At 33.9% G+C, this 23,589-nt stretch overlaps 1 protein-coding gene across 7 annotated transcripts in view; it reads right to left on the bottom strand.

Annotated features, from left to right (window-relative positions):
* LOC134274308 (cAMP-specific 3',5'-cyclic phosphodiesterase 4C-like) overlaps nucleotides 1-23,589 on the bottom strand; it is a 78,952-nt gene that overhangs the window by 3,130 nt on the left and 52,233 nt on the right. For 5 of the 7 annotated variants that reach the window (XM_062756578.1, XM_062756579.1, XM_062756580.1 and 2 more), the window contains 8 exons: nucleotides 10,966-11,067; nucleotides 7,157-7,227; nucleotides 6,178-6,290; nucleotides 5,514-5,607; nucleotides 3,996-4,171; nucleotides 3,526-3,624; nucleotides 3,034-3,198; nucleotides 2,454-2,553 (listed from right to left, as the gene is read on the bottom strand). In XM_062756578.1, the coding sequence (XP_062612562.1) occupies nucleotides 2,454-2,553; nucleotides 3,034-3,198; nucleotides 3,526-3,624; nucleotides 3,996-4,171; nucleotides 5,514-5,607; nucleotides 6,178-6,290; nucleotides 7,157-7,227; nucleotides 10,966-11,067 (920 nt within the window). Of the gene's footprint in view, nucleotides 1-2,453; nucleotides 2,554-3,033; nucleotides 3,199-3,525; nucleotides 3,625-3,900; nucleotides 3,949-3,995; nucleotides 4,172-5,513; nucleotides 5,608-6,177; nucleotides 6,291-7,156; nucleotides 7,228-10,965; nucleotides 11,068-22,224; nucleotides 23,055-23,589 lie in introns of those variants that run through there. The other 2 variants (XM_062756576.1, XM_062756582.1) reach the window with 2 other exon arrangements.

Here is a 23,589-nt window from a genome sequence, read left to right as displayed (position 1 = left end):
ATTGGTAGTTATTTGTGTAATCTCTTGAAAGAGAGCTACTGTAACTGAGATGGAATACAAGTTCCTGTATTGATGATGTGTGAGTCCTGGATGGTGTGTGATAGCTTGAGAGATAGCTACTAAGATGTGAGATAGTACCTGTGTTTATGAGATACTGATTTGTGAGTCCTGGATGGTGAGATAGTTACCGGTATTTATGAGATACTGATTTGTGAGATAGTTACCTGTGTTTATGAGATACTGATTTGTGAGTCCTGGATGGTGAGATAGTTACCTGTGTTTATGAGATACTGATTTGTGAGATAGTTACCTGTATTTATGAGATAGTTACCTGTGTTTATGAGATACTGATTTATGAGATAGTTACCTGTGTTTATGAGATACTGATTTGTGAGATAGTTACCTGTGTTTATGAGATACTGATTTGTGAGATAGTTACCTGTATTTATGAGATACTGATTTGTGAGATAGTTACCTGTGTTTATGAGATACTGATTTGTGAGATAGTTACCTGTGTTTATGAGATACTGATTTGTGAGATAATTACCTGTGTTTATGAGATACTGATTTGTGAGATAGTTACCTGTGTTTATGAGATACTGATTTGTGAGTCGTGGATGGTGAGATAGTTACCTGTACTTATGAGATACTGAATTGTGAGATAGTTACCTGTGTTTATGAGATACTGATTTGTGAGATAGTTACCTGTGTTTATGAGATACTGATTTGTGAGATAGTTACCTCTATTTATGAGATACTGATTAGTGAGATAGTTACCTGTATTTATGAGATACTGATTTGTGAGATAGTTACCTGTGTTTATGAGATACTGATTAGTGAGATAGTTACCTGTGTTTATGAGATACTGATTTGTGAGATAGTTACCTGTGTTTATGAGATACTGATTTATGAGATAGTTACCTGTGTTTATGAGATACTGATTTGTGAGATAGTTACCTCTATTTATGAGATACTGATTAGTGAGATAGTTACCTGTATTTATGAGATACTGATTTGTGAGATAGTTACCTGTGTTTATGAGATACTGATTTGTGAGATAGTTACCTGTACTTATGAGATACTGATTTGTGAGATAGTTACCTGTGTTTATGAGATACTGATTTATGAGATAGTTACCTGTGTTTATGAGATACTGATTTGTGAGATAGTTACCTGTATTTATGAGATACTGATTTATGAGATAGTTACCTGTATTTATGAGATACTGATTTGTGAGATAGTTACCTGTGTTTATGAGATACTGAATTGTGAGATAGTTACCTGTATTTATGAGATACTGATTTGTGAGATAGTTACCTGTATTTATGAGATACTGATTTGTGAGATAGTTACCTGTGTTTATGAGATACTGATTTGTGAGATAGTTACCTGTATTTATGAGATACTGATTTGTGACATAGTTACCTGTGTTTATGAGATACTGATTTGTGAGATAGTTACCTGTGTTTATGAGATACTGATTTGTGAGATAGTTACCTGTATTTATGAGATACTGATTAGTGAGATAGTTACCTGTGTTTATGAGATACTGATTTGTGAGATAGTTACCTGTGTTTATGAGATACTGATTTATGAGATAGTTACCTGTGTTTCTGAGATACTGATTTGTGAGATAGTTACCTGTGTTTATGAGATACTGATTTGTGAGATAGTTACCTGTATTTATGAGATACTGATTTGTGAGATAATTACCTGTGTTTATGAGATAGTTACCTGTGTTTATGAGATACTGATTAGTGAGATAGTTACCTGTATTTATGAGATACTGATTTATGAGATAGTTACCTGTGTTTATGAGATACTGATTTGTGAGATAGTTACCTGTATTTATGAGATACTGATTAGTGAGATAGTTACCTGTGTTTATGAGATACTGATTTGTGAGATAGTTACCTGTATTTATGAGATACTGATTTGTGAGATAGTTACCTGTGTTTATGAGATACTGATTTGTGAGATAGTTACCTGTATTTATGAGATACTGATTTGTGAGATAGTTACCTGTATTTATGAGATACTGATTTGTGAGATAGTTACCTGTATTTATGAGATACTGATTTGTGAGATAGTTACCTGTGTTTATGAGATACTGATTTGTGAGATAGTTACCTGTATTATGAGATACTGATTTGTGAGATAGTTACCTGTGTTTATGAGATACTGATTTGTGAGATAGTTACCTGTGTTTATGAGATACTGATTTGTGAGATAGTTACCTGTGTTTATGAGATACTGATTTGTGAGATAGTTACCTGTGTTTATGAGATACTGATTAGTGAGATAGTTACCTGTGTTTATGAGATACTGATTAGTGAGATAGTTACCTGTGTTTATGAGATACTGATTTGTGAGATAGTTACCTGTATTTATGAGATACTGATTTATGAGATAGTTACCTGTATTTATGAGATACTGATTAGTGAGATAGTTACCTGTGTTTATGAGATACTGATTTGTGAGTCCTGGATGGTCCACATCATGTATAGCACAGGCAAATATTGCTGCTAATATCTCGAGATCAGTGAAGACATTCTACAAGATAAAAAAAAAAAAGAAATGAAAAAGTGAATAAACCAATCAGCTCAGTTATTTATAAAACGAATTGTTTTTGTAGAGGAATCCCGTTTTTGATGGATGAGGTGATCGACTGCTTAATCATTCAGATTCAATTTCCACCGAAGGCCAAGAAAAATCAATTTCTTCCACTCTGAAGAAGTGATAGTTTAGTATAACTTAACCAGTTCCCAGAGCTTAGGCCATGTTTCTGAGTTATCATTTTTCATGCGTTTGGGAGTTATTGATCTAGAATCAAGTTATTGTGCAGCACAGATGAGCTGTCACTTTCCTTTTTTGGGAAATCATCTAAATAGCTAGCAAAACTTTAAGACTACTGAGAAGTGTGGCAGATTAAAAGGGGTCAAATTTTAGCACTGTGATGTTGATTTTAATACATGACTAATCATCTTCTGTTTTAAAATCTTTGGAGCCCCTCTCCCTGATGATGCTACGTACCTCCAGGGCCTGAGCGTTAAGTAGTACATGCGTTGACTGCGTGACGTCAGCTGCGTGCTCGGCGTTGTGGTACGGGTTGTCGCGGTGATAATGATCCTCCAGGTGTGTTAGATACGTCAGCAGTGTTTGCGCGGGAATATTAAACGTCTTCAATAAGTTTCGCTCCTGAAAGAAGGTAATCACCAAACTGGTCAACAAAGATACTGCAAATTGTTTAACAATACATGGGATGTGTAAGATGCCATGTAAAATAGCACCATTGTATTAATAGTGGTAAGATAATCTAAAAACAGGCTCATGGGCCACAACACTTGCATGAATTGACAACAAAATTAAAGTTTAATGCAAATGAATTCAACAATTTTCTCCTTTTAACATACTTATGTGCTGGAAATTTCATATCAATAATGTAGAGCTGACCAATATACCTGTAATATTTTAAAGGTAACAGTAATTAATACCTGTAATATTGTGTTATTAACAGTAACATACCTGTAATATTGTGTAGGTAATACAGGTTAACGATCTGTTGTTGGAAAACTCTGCTACTTTTATCACATCCATTCCCCATTTGTTAATGTCTGCCAAGTGCTGCAAAACGAAAACAGGGAGGATTATAAAAATTTGATAAACTTGATATTTTGTACTTCATATCATATGTGGCACATTTCATATTTGGTGCAAAAGGATCTGTACTGGAATATGAATTCAGAAAATTTTTAATGTTTTAAAGACTTAAGATTTTGAGCCTTCCCCCTAAGGCGTTTTTTTCAGACTCTGCTCTAAGAATCTCTTGATATCTGTCATCACACTTTCACACCTCCCCTGTAAGTTTTCTACTCCTGTAAATTTGGACACCTTCCCTACCTTTCCTAGTTCCTCTGAGTGACTAGTTTCCACCCCATACTTTGACACCTCCCCTGTAAGTTTTCTACTCCTGTACATTTTGACACCCTCCCTACCTTTCCCAGTTCCTCTGATTGACTGGTTTCCACTCCATACTTTGGCACTGTGGTGTAACTGTTCGTATGTTTCAGTTTTCGAACCCCTGTGATTTTAGTCATGGGTGATGATTTCTCAGCAGTTTTATTATTTTGCTCTGCGTTAACCTGAGGTATGTCCAAATCCTGTTGCTTATCTAAAAATAAACCAGTTATGGATCTAATAATGATAAATTAATTAAGTCATAAAATTATCTTTAAAAATAAATTAGTCATAGATCTTATAACGATACGAATTATATTCCTTTTTTTTACTTTACATGATTTCACAAAATCCTGCCTTCAAAATGCTTAACAGAAGTAATCATGTTAAATAACCAGAAGTCTCTGTCGAGACTGTAGCTCTACTGGTTTGTACTTATCAAAAACCATTGCACTATTTTATGTATCTTTGTGTAGTCTACTTGTGTGCCAACTTATTTTGAAATCAAACTAAAACTGTAGAAGGAGAAGCGTTTTAAAGGAATTTCACAGAAAATTCTTTTTTTAGTAACCATGGTAACACCGTTCACCGAAATCAAAACCGATGCACTATTCTATGTATCTTAGTGTAGTCTACTTGTGTGCCAAGTTATATTGGAATCAGACCAAAACTGTAGAAGGAGTAGCGTTTTAAAGGAATTTCACAGAAAATTCTATTTTTAGTAACCATGGCAACACCGTTCATCGAAATTAAAAAACGATGCACTATTCTATATATCATAGTGTAGTCTACTTGTGTGCCAAGTTATATTGAAATCAGACCAAAACTGTAGAAGGAGTAGCGTTTTAAAGGAATTTCACAGAAAATTCTATTTTTAGTAACCATGGCAACACCATTCACCGAAATTAAAAACAGATGCACTATTCTATGTATCTTAGTGTAGTCTACTTGTGTGCCAAGTTATATTGAAATCAGACCAAAACTGTAGGAGGAGTAGCGTTTTAAAGGAATTTCATAGAAAATTCTATTTTTAGTAACCATGGCAACACCGTTCATCGAAATCAAAAACCGATGCACTATTCTATGTATCTTAGTGTAGTCTACTTGTGTGCCAAGTTATATTGAAATCAGACCAAAACTGTAGAAGGAGAAGCGTTTTTAAGGAATTTCACAGAAAATTCTATTTTTAGTAACCATGGCAACACCGTTCATAGAAATTAAAAACCGATGCACTATTCTATGTATCTAAGTGTAGTCTACTTGTGTGCCAAGTAATATTGAAATCAGACTAAAATTGTAGGAGGAGTAGCGTTTTGAAAAATTGTTTACAGACAGACGCAGACAGACAGACAGACAGACAGACAGACAGACAGACGGACGGACGCCGGACGCATTACTATCGCATAAGCTCTTCTGGTCTCTGACCAGTAGAGCTAAAAATTACGTGTCTGATAAGCAAACCTTTTAGATCCAATTTGAAGTTATATTTTACTCATTATCTTGCTACGTAAGTAATTTTAATTGATATGGTCTCTTTGATGTTTAAGTATACATACCTAGATATGTGTTACAAATAAACTCGGCGATCTGATTCCCTGATTTACTCGACTCTCGGAAAGAACTCAGTTCTCTGTTTAACATTCGTTTGAACTGAAATTAAGATAAAGGTTTTTAATGACACCATAAATCAGATTTGAATACTAATTTCAAGAAGATAATGTTCTGACTTTCAGCAATAAGAAAATAATATCAAAGACTAGTGTAAGAGCTAGTAATTAAGAGTAACTTTACTACTACATGTACAATGTCATGCATATAGTAAAATATGGAATCTTTCTCCCTTTTCTGCATGTCATCAGTTTTAACAAGGTTTTCAACAAGCAGATGAGGCATGTTAACAGTTGAAGGTTAGATGTTGATAATACAATTGAAGTTTAGATGTTGATAACACAAATGCTCAGTTTGAAATTCATTTACTTGGTTTCAGTTTCTGTACGACCAATGATCATACTTTAACAGAAGACCTTACTGTATATTGTGTTATCTTCATCCTTTAACACTTGTAAAAAATTTTGAAAATCACTCAATCACAGTTATATTTAAGAAATAATACTATGTTCTATGAAATCGACCTGTTTTAAATTTGTCTACCTGTGAGAAGTGCGAAATGGGCAAAAATAAAACGTGGGTAAATATTGCCCAGAATGCAGTATTTCGTACCTTGCTGGAGGCCATGTCACTGACAGACCGATGAGTCTGCATCGTTTCCAGCTGGTCTAAGCACCAATCAAGTTCCTCCAATGTCTCCATCGCAAGCTGAGAGTAGCTCTCGTCTGAAATGGAGAAAAACAAACACTTCAAATACTGTATATACTGTTTATGTATCCTTCAACAAAAAAATTTGTCCATATAGAGCAAAATATGTCTGAACTCTGCATGAAAAAAATTAAAATAAATTGTACATGTAGTATCAACTTAGTAAAATAACAAAAACTCATATGCTGATACAGTAATATACACTACAGAAAAAAATAATATATTGTAATTCACTCACCGGTAAAATAAAATTCTTTGCTTGACTAAAATTAACTATGAATATTCATACACCGATGAATACTCATAGAACAGAAACACAGGCCTTTAGATCGCTTACAAAAAAAATGAGGTGTTGAAAATTTTTTTTACACACAATTTTATTTTTAAGCGATCCAAATTAAGGCCTGTGAACAGAAATGTAGGAAAACTGTAGAACTCCTTGGCAACTATGTGTGTTATAGAGAGTTACTGCTACTGTTTTGTTCTATATTGTCCAAGTATATCGTAAGTTGAAGGTCTTTTTTAATTAACAACAGGATATTATTATTTACACAGTCTGATACTTTCAGGGACAAATACAGGAAAGTATAGATATCAATAAAAACAATCAGTGGGTAGAACTCTCCGTGTGAACAGGGCACAAGTCAAGGTGGTGTTGGGTGGTGCTGTTATGTACATGTCCTTGAGGTGGCTCTGATCATATGTAGGCTAAGGTGGTGTTATCATTGATCTCTTCTAAAAGTTGTGATGGCTTCTTGATTTGGGTGGTGCTTTTATTTACCTGCCTTCAAACGTGGCTGTGGTGGTTTATAAGTTTTGTTGGGATTATTTTTGTTTTAAAGGTGGATGTGATGGTATGTTTGGGTGGTGCCATGTTATTTACCTGTTTTTAAGGTGGCTGTACTGGAGTGAGAAGACTGAGGAACTGTGTTTGATTTCCCACCTGTGCCAGACCTGAAAATAAAATGTTCTTTTAATCAAATGTCTCTTTTTTACATCTAACAGTTGTTTTCCAAACTTCAATCCTTAACAAATTGTGTTTCAAATGCAAAACAATGTCACATCTTCGTTATAAATTACTGATAAAGTAGGTGAAAGTCATCCATGTAAATACTGTAAAAGTACTTTTTTCCGCGTGGTATTAATTCACGCTATGTACGTGGTCACAAATTTTCCGCGGAAATTTGTCCAAGCGTACTTAATATAAATGTAAGGCATATAGTGACAATCTAGAAATTCCTCGTAATTTTCTACATGCGGATTAAACAGAAATTGAGATTCCGCGGAATTATGAACCCGTGGAAAAAAGTACGTCTACAGTAGATAGAAGGATGTAAATACACTTTATTACTTTTTTTTTGCATTGCACTTTGTAATAAATCACATCAAATTTTCATACTGCTTCAACACATGGGGACATTATTGAATTTGGATGTACACATTGTGTGATATATATGACACATTTCAACAACCACAAAAAAGACGTTACATAATGGTTTAGAAGAAATCATAAACTGCGACTTAACCTAAAATACCACGAAAATTTTTATATTCTACTTATTGAGTTGGAAAATTACCAGGAATAGACAGCTTAAATTAAGCAGTAAAATAACAAGAAATAGTTTCTATGTGCAGTAAAACTGATTCTGATTTTATGACATGTTGGAAGGTAAACCAATCAGGCTGTTTGACGTGTGTATCCCAGGGATAAGTTTAAATGTCATTACCACTGTACGCTATAATCCTGTGATTACAATAAAATGTTGGAAAATCCCTTTAAATGATCAAATGTTTCCACATTGTGATGAGTGCAGAGGTCAGGACTGCATATTGAAGGCAGAGTCAATTTCTCCAGATATTACGATTTTATATTTGTTTTGCAGGAAGAACCAATGGATTTTGGAAACTCTAAAAAGGGGGGCCCTTCTTTGAGGACACATTGAAATTATACTGTAGGGTTAATGCTTACAAGGGGCATTTCCATTTACTAGGGAAACAATACAGCTAACTTCTTAACAGTCACTACTCAACAGTGCAAAAAAGAAAAATTCAAAATCTCTAATGGTGGTACTAAATGGGAGGTATATAGGCAAACTTTAAAGTTCAAGATTATCAATCTGATTCTTAAAAAGTGGAAGAAACTGATTGTGTCACATGACAAAGGATGGAAAATCTCTCCGTAATCACATTCAATTACTCCGTCTTGTCTGTAACGTAAAAATCAATACACGCCAAAAATCTAGATAATGGGATCTCCTTTGAAATGCAGTCGTATTTAAATCGTAAATGCATGAAGAAGTTGCACAGTTAATAAACTGATAACAAAGGGCTTCCTTAAGTGCCCCCAGTTCTTCTGATCATGCACTAGCTTACATCAGCGATGCATTCTCATAAATTTGTTGTATACTCTGAGAAATTCTTAGAACAGATCTGTTATCTACGACATGGCCCTTAATACCAACCAAGTCTTTTGTATCGAGGGTGGGGTATATTAAATATTAAACACTAGTACACTTACTACACTAATAGGGTCAGGCGGTCAGGCACTTTGTCAATGATTCCATTAAACTGTATGGTGTAGATTTGAGTTTGGTAAATATATAACCTCGGTTTAACTTAGGAATATACGTGCTCCACAATTTCAGATCTGTTGCTCATTCATATTAGAACCCTACTAGCATCCTAAGTGAGTTTTGTAAAGTATAAAATCCTGTCACTGCAGTTCTAATGGTCTGCTTAAGTAACAGGATTTTCAAGTTCCTTTGACTTCACTTTTAACCAAAATCAATGTCCTTGCATGCAAACCTCACATAACCAATGATGTGCAAAAAAAGATATCACTTTGAGACACTGAGCTTCAGTTCCATTAGAAAGAACAGTATGATGGACAGAAAAACAAATTAAGGTAACGAAAATCAAACAGTTTCAGAAAAGTGCATAAATATATATATTTTACGTGAGGGCCGAGTTTCTTTCAGTATCATCAGAGAATTCCTCAGATCTTCTTCCCTACATCTATCTGACTGTTATCAATTCATAGATTTACGTAATGCCAGATGTCTTTTACGAGGGGACTTGAAAAGTCAATTGTACACCATTTCCTTTAAACAGTTTCTGTTAGTTTTGATGATGCAACACTCATCTAATGAGGTGTGTGATATTACATCGATTCCGAGTCATATAAAAGAGAACTTGATCTGTCAATGTAGGCCCTTGTTTTGCTTGTCGGAAGTTCTGAGGAGTTCTGAAGGCTTCGTCAACTATAACTTTACCCGGCAGACAGGAAAATCATATCAAGTATATGTATCACCCAAGCGCTAGAGCGAGCTCTCCATCAGAATAAAAGAAAGAAATTTGGACTTTTTTCTTAAAACAAAATTAGATTATCAGTCTTTATCTCAATATATTGTATATGTATTTTTTTTTAGAGTTGATAATTTCTTTAAACAAAATAATTTTCACAAAGATTTACACCTGGTGTTTTATGAATAAACATGTTTACATCTATAAGTTCAACATTTACTTTTACCTAGCTAGCATCTTAAAAGTCTATCTCTGAGGGGGGATTTGTTGGATATTCTAAAAATATTTAAATCATTTTCCTCCTTACAAGGCATCCTTGGTAAATATGACTGACTGTGGGCAAAGGTCTTGTAAACAACTCCTATGATATATTTTATGTCATAGACCTATTGATTTGTTCAGAGGAGTACTATTTTGTACTATAAGCATTTGTTTAAGAGGTAGCAACATGTTGCCAAATTGTGCTCCATTTATAGGAACAAAATGTTAATTCACTACACAACATATCTTGAGAATTATTGTAAAATTTGTAGATAAAATCAATACACCCATGCACTCCACTAAGTGTTTGTGAAACACATGGTGGTCCCTGGAAATGTTTTTACTAAGTCCTATTTTGATTTCCCTAGAAAAAATTCCAAAATTACCTCCCTTGTTAAGGGGCATAACTCTCTCACTACAGAAATTGTAATGGAAATTTTGTTTAAAAAAACCCTGAAATTATTCTACTAAACATTATTTTTGCCCAAAGTAAGATTCACTCATCTCACTTGCAACCCATCTCATTTGTCTAGTAGTAGATGTTAAAAAAAAAGAGGGGGGGGAGCAAAAACTTCACTAGCTTTGGTGAACAAAACAAAATGAGACTCGCTATAATCTTCCAATGTGGGGAATAAATACACAATTATTCTAAAAGAATTGACCTTGAAAATGTCAAATCAATGTAACCTTGCTGCTGTTAGCAGGTTAATTTAATGTCTCTCTAACTATTGTCATTATTATGATAATTTGGTGCATAATTTTGTTTTCTGTATTAAAGTTGACATTGGAGCAATCTGCTACATAAAAACAAAAAATCCTGCGAGTGAATGTATCTTTTTTTTAAGCCAGAGTGTTGCTGATAACAAAATTTAAAATCACCAAGGTCAAAAATTCCACTAAGAATCTCCCAAGAAGTAGGAGATCTTTAAAATAAATGTACATTGTATGTTAAACAGTGATGATGGTCTGAAGCCAAAACTACGCAATTATATTAAACTGTGATAGAGACCTGCAATGACAGGACTATACACATCTCATGCATACTACAGTAGATTAAAAGGAGACAACAGAAAAGTGGAAGATCTGGAATCTGTGACTATTTAGTGAAGATTGGTTAGATGTACGTACCTTTCTCTGGAAGTGTTGGTCAGCATTACATAGTTATTGCGTACACTCCTCAAGCTAGCCAAGATCTGAGCAAATGGCGTCACTATCAAATCATCTGCATGTCTGGAATGGAAACAAGAAGAAAATTTAACATTACGTCGGCGGCCCTTAAACGACGGACGCAGATATTTGGCGATTTTCTGCATTGTGTCAGTGTGTGTGAGAAGCTTTCAGAAACACTCCGATTCTCGACCGGTTAATCAATATACTCACAAAATCCCCTACACCACTGGGCACCGCGTGGTATCCCAATTTATAATCAAAACAGAAAACTGGTACTGACATATTAGAAACTGACGACAAGTCCATCTACAGCCTTAACATTTTATTGCAACAAATTAATTAATGAGATCCGATTCTGACAGAATTTTACATCAGAAAAACAGATTACTTAACCGTTTTACGAAACTGCATCTGAATCAAACTTATATAACTACAGGATTTAGACTCATAGAACTAATTCGTCCCTTCTCCCCTCCCTAAACTTTAACTTTCTAGCTAATGCTAGAAACAAATGGTTATTTGATACAAAAAGAATATTGTACAGTTATTGATTTGGAGGCTGTGTGTGGAGATGACACGATTTACTTGCCGACCACTGAATTAAGTCAGGCCTGAATAATGGGCTCCTTACATGCAGAAATGTTTGGGAGACATCGATTTCTCGTGATATAAATTACTCTACCCTCCCTATCAATAGCTGATCTGGTGACATTTAAAATCAATGGAAAAATTCAATTTGAAAAATTATATCAACTGTAATTAACTCTGGCAAAGGGAAAAAAAATAGTCATTAAAGAGTTTTGGCAAATTGAGATGCAGGAAACAGCACATAGTATACTGCAATGTGTGCAACTTCAAACAGCCTATTTTATTGCCAGTTTTCACTTACTCTGTAGAACTCTTCAGAAATTGGAGGTACACAAATATAGTTTCTAGTAACTCTCCATCATAATTGAATAATTCTGTATACATCTCCAAAACTGATCTGAATCCGACACTTCTAACAGGAGAAAAGTTCTTAGCTAGTACACAGGAGCTAAGTAAAAATCACTGGAATGTCTTTCTTATACATCAAACCTTTATAATTTTGTCAATTGAATTCCCGTATTAAGATTTATGAAAACTATAAGGAAAAGGGGGAGGGAGTAATAATTTTGATGTGTCATCCATCACCATGGTGACAGTTTGGTAAATCAAAAGCGAGACCACAGTGAGAAGAAATGTACGACTGCTCGGGATGGATTCCTGGAAGTTTGTCACGTTGGTTTAGTTCAGTGAATGCCTGGATATTCATCACACACCTTGCTATGTTATGACAGATAGTCCTTGGCACAGTGCACTCTGGCATTCCAATAATTTTACTTTTACGAGGTGAATTTTCCAATTTTTTTTTACATGAAATACCAGAAAGCGACTGTCATTAAGCCCCTTATGATGGGTTGTCAAGCCTCTGTGATTGTGTTGACAAATGGTTGACCTGAAATGAACTGTTCATTTCATATCCGCATTACTTAGCGACACTTTAACGAGCCAAGTATTTACCTTTCGCCATTATTGGGTCTTCAAACCCTTCATTTCTCCCACTGCCTCTAATGGTAAATATATCTCTCTATATAAAGCTATGTCTTTTAAAACCTAAGTGGCAGAAGCCTTGACTCTCTTTTTAAGAAAAAATATAAATATCTATATAAAATTATTTCGGGTGTTAAAGCTAAGGTGCAATACTGTAAATCGTTTTAATTCCACGGCATTAAAAGTTCACGATATCTCAAAAAGTACCATTTGCGATGGTTTTAATTTCACGCTGCAAGAAATTAATTCAAAATTTCGTATAAGCAATTTAACATTATTAAAAACTTTTAATAACAATCATGATGGATTTAATTTTGCGGAAAATTAATAAATCGTGAACATAGCGAAATTAAAACCATCGTGAATATTTGCCGATCTACAGTATAATTTTGTGACAGATTCTTCATGTTCTGAGAACTCCTTCTTTAAAACTTTCTCCAACTCTCTGCATGTTTACTGAGGACAAATAAATCATAACATCAATAAAATAAACTGCGATCACCACTGATTTGTTGAGAAGGTACAGAGTAAGACCTTAATGTTTACCCAGCTCATCACTATACTACAGAACACCGCCAAGTGTCAAATCCATATCAATTTATCTTGCCTTTTTTTCTTTAAAAAAAAAAAGCTGCATTGATTTTTTCATTATGTCGTATTTAATCATTGAACATGCTCCATGTTGCTGTTCAAACAAAGAGTTGATTGTCGGCCACTGTTTGAGGACATGCACACATCTTATTAACATGTCTTCTTTTCCAGGTCTAGGAATATAGGTCAATGACATTACGTTTAAAAAAGACCTTTTACAATATGGCTAGGATTGTTTCTGAACATTTCTGAACAAGTTTCACATGACAAGCAACTCAGAGCTTGTATGAACAGCTATTAATTTAATTCACAAGTCCACCGCTGTGTAAGGTAAAGGCAAAAAACTCTGCATGATACTGTGAGACTCTTGCCTTCAAAGATTTAAATTATTAGTGTCATACACGGATATATTTAACGTCAAGTTGTTTGAAGTTAAATTTCTGTCATTATTATGTATAATTCACTGGATATCTCTCCAGGTTTTAACGGACAGCAATTTAGATTAGATCCTTATAATGATTTAAAGATGACAGGCCTGCAATACATTACACTGGCAAATGTTTAAGAGTCTCAAATGTTGAAATCATTTAAAAGGGACATATGATTTGACCGAACATTTCTTTAAATATCATGTAAGTTATACATAATTGAATCTTTTATAAAGCCATGTTGGATTTTTTATGCATCTCAGTTCTTACATCTCAATTTGCTATTTAATTTTGAACATATCCCTCAATATTTTCAAGGTCAAATCCTCAAGGTCAGATCAATAGTACAACACATGGTCACTTCTGACCTTTCAAACTGTCCAGGAAGTGCATAAAGTCGTAGTTAAGTAAGATTTATTGACCTTAAGTCTTACAAACGGTCATGTATCACTCTACAATTGATAGACAAACTTTATTTATCCCCAGCTTTATGAGAGGCCTGAGCCTTACATTAGGAACTGTCTTGTGTAGAAATGGACCGTTCTATTGTTGGGGTAAATTAAACGATCTACAAATCACTTTGTAACTTAGAATGAGCCAATCACTACAAAGCTTCACAAATGGATCAGCCAGGAAAGTATTAACACACATTTGTCATCAATATTCTGTTTCTCCTGAATTTAAGAGAATATGATTGAGGCTCATCTTTATATGCAGCACTGTTAAAAAAAAGAAATAAAAAATGCCTTTCTTAAATTACTACTACTGTAGATATGAAACTTTTCTTTGTGACACCTTATTTTCACAAGATCATTGTTTGATATTTATCAGTGAACCAAATTTTCACTGTAATTTTGATTGTTGCTCTATGTTATGCTCTATACATGTATAATGTTTTATAATAGAATTAAATGGATAATAAAAAATTTTTTTGCAAACTGATGATCCCACATAATAATGCAAAGAATATAAAAAAAAATTTAAAAAAAACATTTACAGTAAATAAACATGACTGATTTACCATGAAGTGCAGATGTATGTACTTTAGATCAATTTGCCTGATCTTTGCTCTATTTAATAATTGATTAAGTTAAATAGAAACAGGTGTGCTTGTTTGAATAACATTTTTAAGCTGAGTCTGACAGCCTTTTTCATCTTGAATTCTTTTTTTTTTTGTAAAAGAACTATATGCGGTATATTGCATATGTTTGCCCCCACAAAAGTCAAATTTTGAAAACTTCCTGAAATGTGCTGAATTCAATAAATTGTACGAGAAATATAAGTTAACAGAAAATATTATAGTTCCAGAGCAGTGTATTCACAATTTCTGTTTTTATGACGTCACAAACTAGTCCGATTTTATATCCTTTTTCAGAAAGAGGACAAAATGGACAAAATTTCAACAATTTAAGCTTTAAAATTTATAGAGCGCATGTGTGTTCAGGAACAATATTGACATATTTCATTGATATTATCATTCTACACATTATATCAAAATATTTATCCTGAACACACATGCGCTCGGTGACTTTTATTTAAAATATCGACGAAATATGTACATTTTTCTGCAAAATTCATAAAAAACTGAAATTACGCCATATTTGTGACGTCATTACGTACATATGACGTCATTACTTATGAAATTATTCAGTGCTTTGAAGTCAGCTTATACTCCCCTGTTTAAGGACTTAATTAAATGTTACTCCATCAAAGTTTGATTTTGGGGGGCAAATGTTGGTTAATACCGCATATAGTTCTTTAAACACACACATACGAAAAAAAATCTTTCTATTGTTTTATAATAAATTCATTTTATTACAATGTATCAAGGTTTGGATATGCAGGCAGAAAAAAAGGTAATTAAATTAAATGACAGTATACTGGGTCCTATTGATATTAGTTTGTTAATATTTAGGTGAATGGCAACTTAAATGCCCTTGAAATTAAGAATGAATCCTCCACACAGCTAAGTCCTGAACTTTATAGGTTTCCATTACTTTCCTTTATAGAAATATTATTTATGATCCTAGAAATCTTATCAGGACACAGATAAATATTTAATCTTCCAGGTCACCAGAAAGCTTTAAATCTGTTATAAATGACGCCAATAAATGAACTTGTGCCGCAATATTAACTTCGTTAAAAAGCAATTTATTTCCCTCTTTTTACCCATCATAAATCTGTAAGTATTTTTTATCCAAACAAGACACTGTGATTTCTAACTGTTAACTTACACAGTAAAATCTGTTAAACATAGATAATAATAATACTTAAGTATTATAGTTTTACTTCTCTTGAAGGAAAAAATAATGTTCAAGTGACAGATGACATAATCAACTTATAGATTAATTGTAGAGGTTTGTATTACTGTAATGAAATAAATGTTTGCTGTCATTCCATTTCAACAGGTTTCACTGGGAACTGTAGGGGATACTTAAATAAAGGTGTGTTCGATGTCTTCACTATAAGTGAGTATAATTCACAAGGGGGGATACAGTGTGAGCTATGGTTCATACAGTGGCCAGTTATCAGTATGAAGCACAAGGCAATCTAATGACAGCATACTGTATACATGATATACAGGGAAATTTTCACCCCTTTTTCCCTACTCTCTGTGAATTTATAAGTGGGGGGGGGGGGGGGTTAAAGAACAAGCAGAATTCAATCCAAGTAAATTTCACAAGACGGACCAAGGTGAACACTTTTATCAAGGTTTGAACATCAAAACATTTAATTTTCAAATTCAATAAAAAGCTGCAGCTCTCTAATCCTGATAGATTTATATTATAACGCCTTGTAAAGAGTAGAGAGTTGTGATTTGGAGGGTTTAACAATAATAGATATTTTCTCTGTTGCCCTAAATCACGGCAGTACGGGTAGACTTTCTGTCTCCCACAAAAATAAAACACTTCTTTACTTTGAGTCCTTTTTTTGAACATTGCAACCCTGTTGAATATATCATTTTGACTTAGAAAGAAATTTTAAAATGATTGAAATTGTCAGGTCGAAGCAATGGCTTCCCATTCTAACTGAGACAGAGCATGCTAATGGCTCCATGTAATTACGGCACTGATTTATGAATAGAACAAACGAATACAAACATGCACTTTAAAATCAAGTTTTAAAATCAGCATGTTAACTGAATTCCAGAAGTTTCATTACATTTTCAAAATTTTTTGGGAAAAACATCTGCTGAAAATAATCAACTTCAGTTCTACAAGAGCTTCATTATTCAGCTTGTAGTTAGCCATGATTCACAGGGTGAAGAAGTGACGTGTACTCCATCACCTTATAGAAAAAATTATAAATACAGCATACTCAATGTACAACTACAAAACACCAGCTGCTGACAACGAAGGGGAGGTGGGGGGGGTATTAGGAATTACAGATGAATTCATACAAATTTTAAGGCATGCTACAGGCAGACCATATTATTATCAACAACTTTAGTTAATCTAAGATAAAAACCAGAAGTCTCTGTCGAGACTGTAGCTCTACTGGTTTATACTTAAAACAAAGGAAGAGAAAAGTAGCAATTGGGAGTCTTGAGACTTTAAATCAGCAATAAATAGAAAAATGATCCTTGCCACTCATCAAAATAAAAACCAATGCACAGAATTATGTATCTTAGTATAGTCTACTTGTGTGCCAAGTTATACTGAAATCAGACCAAAACTGCAGGAGGAATAGCATTTTGAAAGAATTTCACAGAAATTTCTATTTTTAGTAACCATGGCAACATTGTTCATTGAAATCAAAAACCAATGCACAGAATTATGTATCTTAGTGTAGTCTACTTGTGTGCCAAGTTATACTGAAATCGGACCAAATCTGTAGGAGGAGTAGCATTTTGAAAGAATTTCAAAGAAATTTCTATTTTTGTGTGTGTGTGGCAACATCGTTCAACGAAATCAAAAACTGATGCACAGAATTATGTATCTTAGTGTAGTCTACCTGTGTGCCAAGTGAATAATAATGAAATTGGACCAAAACTGTAGGAGGAATAGCATTTTGAAAGAATTTCACAGAAATTTCTATTTTTAGTAACCACGGCAACACTGTTTATTGAAATCAAAAACCAATGCACAGAATTATGTATCTTAGTGTAGTCTACTTGTGTGCCAAGTTATACTGAAATCGGACCAAATCTGCAGGAGGAGTAGCATTTTGAAAGAATTTCAAAGAAATTTCTATTTTTAGTAACCACCGCAACATCGTTCAACGAAATCAAAAACTGATGCACAGAATTATGTATCTTAGTGTAGTCTACCTGTGTGCCAAGTGAATAATAATGAAATTGGACCAAAACTGTAGGAGGAATAGCATTTTGAAAGAATTTCACAGAAATTTCTATTTTTAGTAACCACGGCAACACTGTTTATTGAAATCAAAAACCAATGCACAGAATTATGTATCTTAGTGTAGTCTACTTGTGTGCCAAGTTATACTGAAATCGGACCAAATCTGTAGGAGGAGTAGCATTTTGAAAGAATTTCAAAGAAATTTCTATTTTTAGTAACCACGGCAACATCGTTCAACGAAATCAAAAACCGATGCACAGAATTATGCAATTTAGTGTAGTCTACTTGTGTGCCAAGTAATATTGAAATCGGACCAAAACTGTAGGAGGAGTAGCATTTTGAAAGAATTTCAAAGAAATTTCTATTTTTAGTAACCACGGCAACACCATTCATCGAAATCAAAAACCGATGCATAGAATTATGTATCTTAGTGTAGTCTACTTTTGTGCCAAGTTATACTGAAATCAGACCAAAACTGTAGGAGGAGTAGCAGTTTGAAAGAATTTCACAGAAATTTCTATTTTTAGTAACCACGGCAACACCGTTCAACGAAATCAAAAACCGATGCACAAAATTATGTATTTTAGTGTAGTCTACCTGTGTGCCAAGTGAATAATAATGAAATTGGACCAAAACTGTAGGAGGAATAGCATTTTGAAAGAATTTCACAGAAATTTCTATTTTTAGTAACCACGGCAACACTGTTTATTGAAATCAAAAACCAATGCACAGAATTATGTATCTTAGTGTAGTCTACTTGTGTGCCAAGTTATACTGAAATCGGACCAAATCTGTAGGAGGAGTAGCATTTTGAAAGAATTTCAAAGAAATTTCTATTTTTAGTAACCACGGCAACATCGTTCAACGAAATCAAAAACTGATGCACAGAATTATGTATCTTAGTGTAGTCTACCTGTGTGCCAAGTGAATAATAATGAAATTGGACCAAAACTGTAGGAGGAATAGCATTTTGAAAGAATTTCACAGAAATTTCTATTTTAAGTAACAACAGCAACACTGTTCATTGAAATCAAAAACCAATGCACAGAATTATGTATCTTAGTGTAGTCTACTTGTGTGCCAAGTTATACTGAAATCGGACCAAATCTGTAGGAGGAGTAGCATTTTGAAAGAATTTCAAAGAAATTTCTATTTTTAGTAACCACGGCAACATCGTTCAACGAAATCAAAAACCGATGCACAGAATTATGCAATTTAGTGTAGTCTACCTGTGTGCCAAGTAATATTGAAATCGGACCAAAACTGTAGGAGGAGTAGCATTTTGAAAGAATTTCAAAGAAATTTCTATTTTTAGTAACCACGGCAACACCATTCATCGAAATCAAAAACCGATGCATAGAATTATGTATCTTAGTGTAGTCTACTTTTGTGCCAAGTTATACTGAAATCAGACCAAAACTGTAGGAGGAGTAGCAGTTTGAAAGAATTTCACAGAAATTTCTATTTTTAGTAACCACGGCAACACCGTTCATCGAAATCAAAAACCGATGCACAAAATTATGTATTTTAGTGTAGTCTACTTGTGTGCCAAGTTATATTGAAATCGGACCAAAACTGTAGGAGGAGTAGCATTTTGAAAAATTGTTTACAGACAGACAGACAGACAGACGGACGGACGACGGACGCATTACTATCGTATAAGCTCTTCTGGTCTCTGACCAGTAGAGCTAATTATGAATCAGGCAAATTAATGAAGGATTCATTTCACTGGAAAATATTTAAGTGATATTTTATACGCTGTATTAAGTTTAAAAGACATTTTCCTGAATGACATAATGAATTGCCATGGAAACCACTGACGGAGCCGAGGGTTGCACCTGATCCGGAATTCCGGAGATCAAACGACAAAGCTAGGGTATACGATCAAAATCCCATTTCACGAGATTAAAAACATACCTATCTACATCATACAGCTCTTTTTCATAACTGAAAATCAATTTCTCCCTAACAATGGAGAAACTAATTGTCTCTTAAAGAATGCTACTACTGACAATTTAGGGAAAAAAAAGGATTTTTTAAAAAAGTATTGATGAAACAAAATTGCTGATTCGTTAGAAAAATTTGTTTCTTTTTGTAAAATAGAACTAGAAGACATGAACAGCTGCAGAAAAAGGGAAAGTTGCAAGTTCCATCCATGTTGTGCTGAAATACACACTACAGATGTTGGTGCAGGTTTCCGAGAGTGAAAAATACGAGGGAAGTGACGATGTACTTTGATCACAATCTGTTCTATCCTGACAGTAGAGAGACGAGCTACGCTTGGTGTAACTATTTATACTGTGTATCTCCGCTTCTCTTCAAAACCCCCAAATAAACAATAAAAACCTGCTGTTCTTTAACATGTTGAAGGAATTAACAGAAAAACAAAAAGTATTCCTCAATTACGAGCAAAAATACCTAATTAAAGAAAGAAATTGGTGACAGATGAGTTAGTTTATGTGCACCGTAAAACATGATTAAGTCATATTTCAGAAGCCGTATCATCAACAGAGAGCGTTATCAGATTAAAGACACCCACCTGGATTTGAAGAAATTGTTCACAGCAAATTCAATTATTGAAGGAAAATCAGAGAAATTATTGGCAAAAACAGCTACAGTATTAATCATTTTGAATTGTCTTATAATATTGACATATGCAAGCTATACATTATGAATTACTAGTATATTAAACGTGATAAAAAATTTAAATTCATTCATGAAAAAGAACACAAAGCTCAAGAAATTATTCATGATGACTTAAAAAAATATATATATCCACAATTAAATCTCCTCAAAAGAAAACTTAATTTTTTTGTGTACTCAATTTCTGGATTTATCTTACTGCAGTCATGTCCTATTAAATCACTATAATGAATGAAACTATCAAAAAACTAACAATAAACAAAACCCCTCCCCAAAAAATCTGTTAAATAAAAAATAGCAGTAAAGAAAATTTTATTAAAGGTCAGATGAGACGTTACTCAAAATCTGTTTTGTAAATCTTCGAAATGTATGAAAAATATTCAAAATTTTAATAACATTCTGTTTTCTAACCCAGTTTCTAAACGTTTTTAAAAAATTCAAACACTTAAACATTTGAAATTTGAAAATTGTTTTTCTTCCCCAAAGAATTACAAATACCCCTGATATCTCAGAAATGCCTGGTAAGGTAAATTATTTGTGAGTAAACATGTTTAAGTAGCAATACTGCAATGACAAACTCTTAGAAAAAATTATCTATTATTAAGGAACGTCTTGTCTGTCCTTAAAAAAATTGATTTTATTTATCAAGCAAAAAAAAATATATCAAAAAAATTATTTTAAAAATTTTAAATCAGACCCTATAGAATGAATTCCAAGAATTTCAAATCAATTATGTAAAACTTAATTTGTGCATTCAATTATACCAAGCTTTCTCAACATGATAGGGAAAAAAATGTCAATCACAAAACGGAATAGAAAAAAAAGCCACTAAAATTCCGCATCACCAGGGAAACTATTACCGTAGGGGATCAATTTATTATGGGTATTCAATTTGTGACAGCCAACAATCAGTACAATTCATATAGATAAAAATCCAAATTAACCCGATTATTGTAAGCCAATCAAACAAACAACGCTGCACCATTACAATGATCGCAAACAACACTGCACCATTACAATGATCATTTATATGGGGCATTAAAATCACAGCTTTGGATTAAATGCTATTTTATATTGCAATTCTATAATGAAAGAAAAACCTTTAACATATAAAATTCTGTTTAAGATTTGAATTTCCATGTGAAACTTCTCAATGAAAACCGATTTTCACGGTAATTCTTTCCTATTTCTGGATTTTATATGTTATATTATATGTACAACTGTAAAACCCGGAGATTCTTGTCATGTATACACATCAAAACCACCACACTACAACCCTACATCACTACGACTCTATATATCACCTACAGCAGGGGAAATGTTTTCCTCCAGGCTTATAGTACTAACTCTACAGTTAACGGGAAGGCTGTTAATTAAGTTAAAACTAGTGCTCACATTCTTTTCCTACACACACTTCTCCATCCTCCTTTGTTTACTATAAATACCAGTTTCCACTTTCTCTCTGGTCTCTTTTCAGAATTAGAACTTTTAGTCAAGTAGTAGAGTTTTCAACTTAAAATTTAGATTCTACTATAATCATACGTTGAAGCCATCATGAAGTGTCATATTGTCCAATATAAGGTTTTTCCTGTGATAATATTAAGGGAAGGAAGGAACTATGATGAAACAAGCACATACTGTACTATGAATCTATCTCATTTTATTTTAAAATAATGACCTACCTCCTCCAGAATGAATTCCTTTGTTTTGGAATGCGAAGTGCACTAGTGCTAAGTACTCTATGAATTTGTTCCGAGGCCATGATTTAATTCTCCTAGTGTCCTCTGAGATTTGGAAGCTGAGCTCCAATGGAACACCTCCGTTTACCTGAGCCTTGCTTCCCAGGTGTGCTATGTCAGATAGATCATACCTATGTACCGATCGTCTCAGGTACTTAACGATCTCACATTAAACGTCTCACGGTAAATATATATCACTAGTATAGCCCCGTGACTGCAGGGCTCGGGACCGCCCCTCAGTGACACGGCGACAGGTCAAACTGTCACTTAAATCCTTCCAGGTATTACATTCTCCTCACCTGTCCATTACAGGTGATATATAAATATATCCTAAACTCCCACTCCAAAAATAAACACTTATATCTCACAGGAAACTAGATCATGCCTTGTCAGACCCAAGCTGATTATTTTTTTACATTGCTAAACAAAGCTGAAACACTCCAGTGCATATTGTCAATACAAACTACCCTTGTGTGTTAAATCAGTACAGGGTGCTTCCAAAAATACACGCCACTTAAAGGGCTAGTCACTGCTTCTGACTCCATGCTGTCTAAAATTAAACCCTCTCCTCGACTACAGCTTCACCTGATCAACAAAATATGTAAACAAGGCGATAACTCGTGCCAATAATGCGCAATTCTCATTCAATTTTCACTTCTGTAAATGTGTTTTGCACGGGGATTATTTACCCAATAAAAAACCACCCTGGATCCTCAAAGCAGATTCTCCGCGCATCCTCTCAATTTATTTCTCGTGCATGTTTATCCATATCAATCTGTCTCTTTTTTACCAATGGGAAGTAAAAACGAAACAAAGGCTAGTTATATAAAACATCTTAATATAACATCCCACAGCGACCATAGATTAATCTAATTTCCCCTTGCAGGGAGATGACAGAGAGAGATTTGCTCGTTACCGAGCTCTGATGAAAACATTCAAATCTATAAAATACCTATCAACTGTTCAATTGTCTGATGCAGAGAGCTGAATTTGCAATAAATAATAAAGCTTCTGGATTAAGGAGATGCTGGATGGGGGAATAGAGTACTCCATTTTATGTCAGATCCTATACAACTAAGCATCTTCTCCATCAATTAGCAGTAAGTGGATTATGGACAATTGTTAAGAGGATTTAAGGTCAATGGACCCCCATTTCCTAATATGTCTCAAGGAAGAAAGATTCTAAGGTTTCCTACTTTCCTATATCCCTGTACATCGCATGCTCTCGTCATGTGTAGTGATCACATTTCATACATGTAGCAGGCACTACTAACATGAATTCACAGAGTTACTAAGATTTTTATCTTT

Source organism: Saccostrea cucullata, unplaced genomic scaffold, assembly GCF_032062105.1.
Source record: "Saccostrea cucullata isolate Sc308-1 unplaced genomic scaffold, CSIRO_AGI_Scuc_v1 ctg553, whole genome shotgun sequence".
Taxonomy (NCBI): domain Eukaryota; kingdom Metazoa; phylum Mollusca; class Bivalvia; order Ostreida; family Ostreidae; genus Saccostrea; species Saccostrea cuccullata.
Note: the sequence above shows the minus strand (reverse complement) of the source record. Positions and strands in the feature narration are given on the sequence as shown.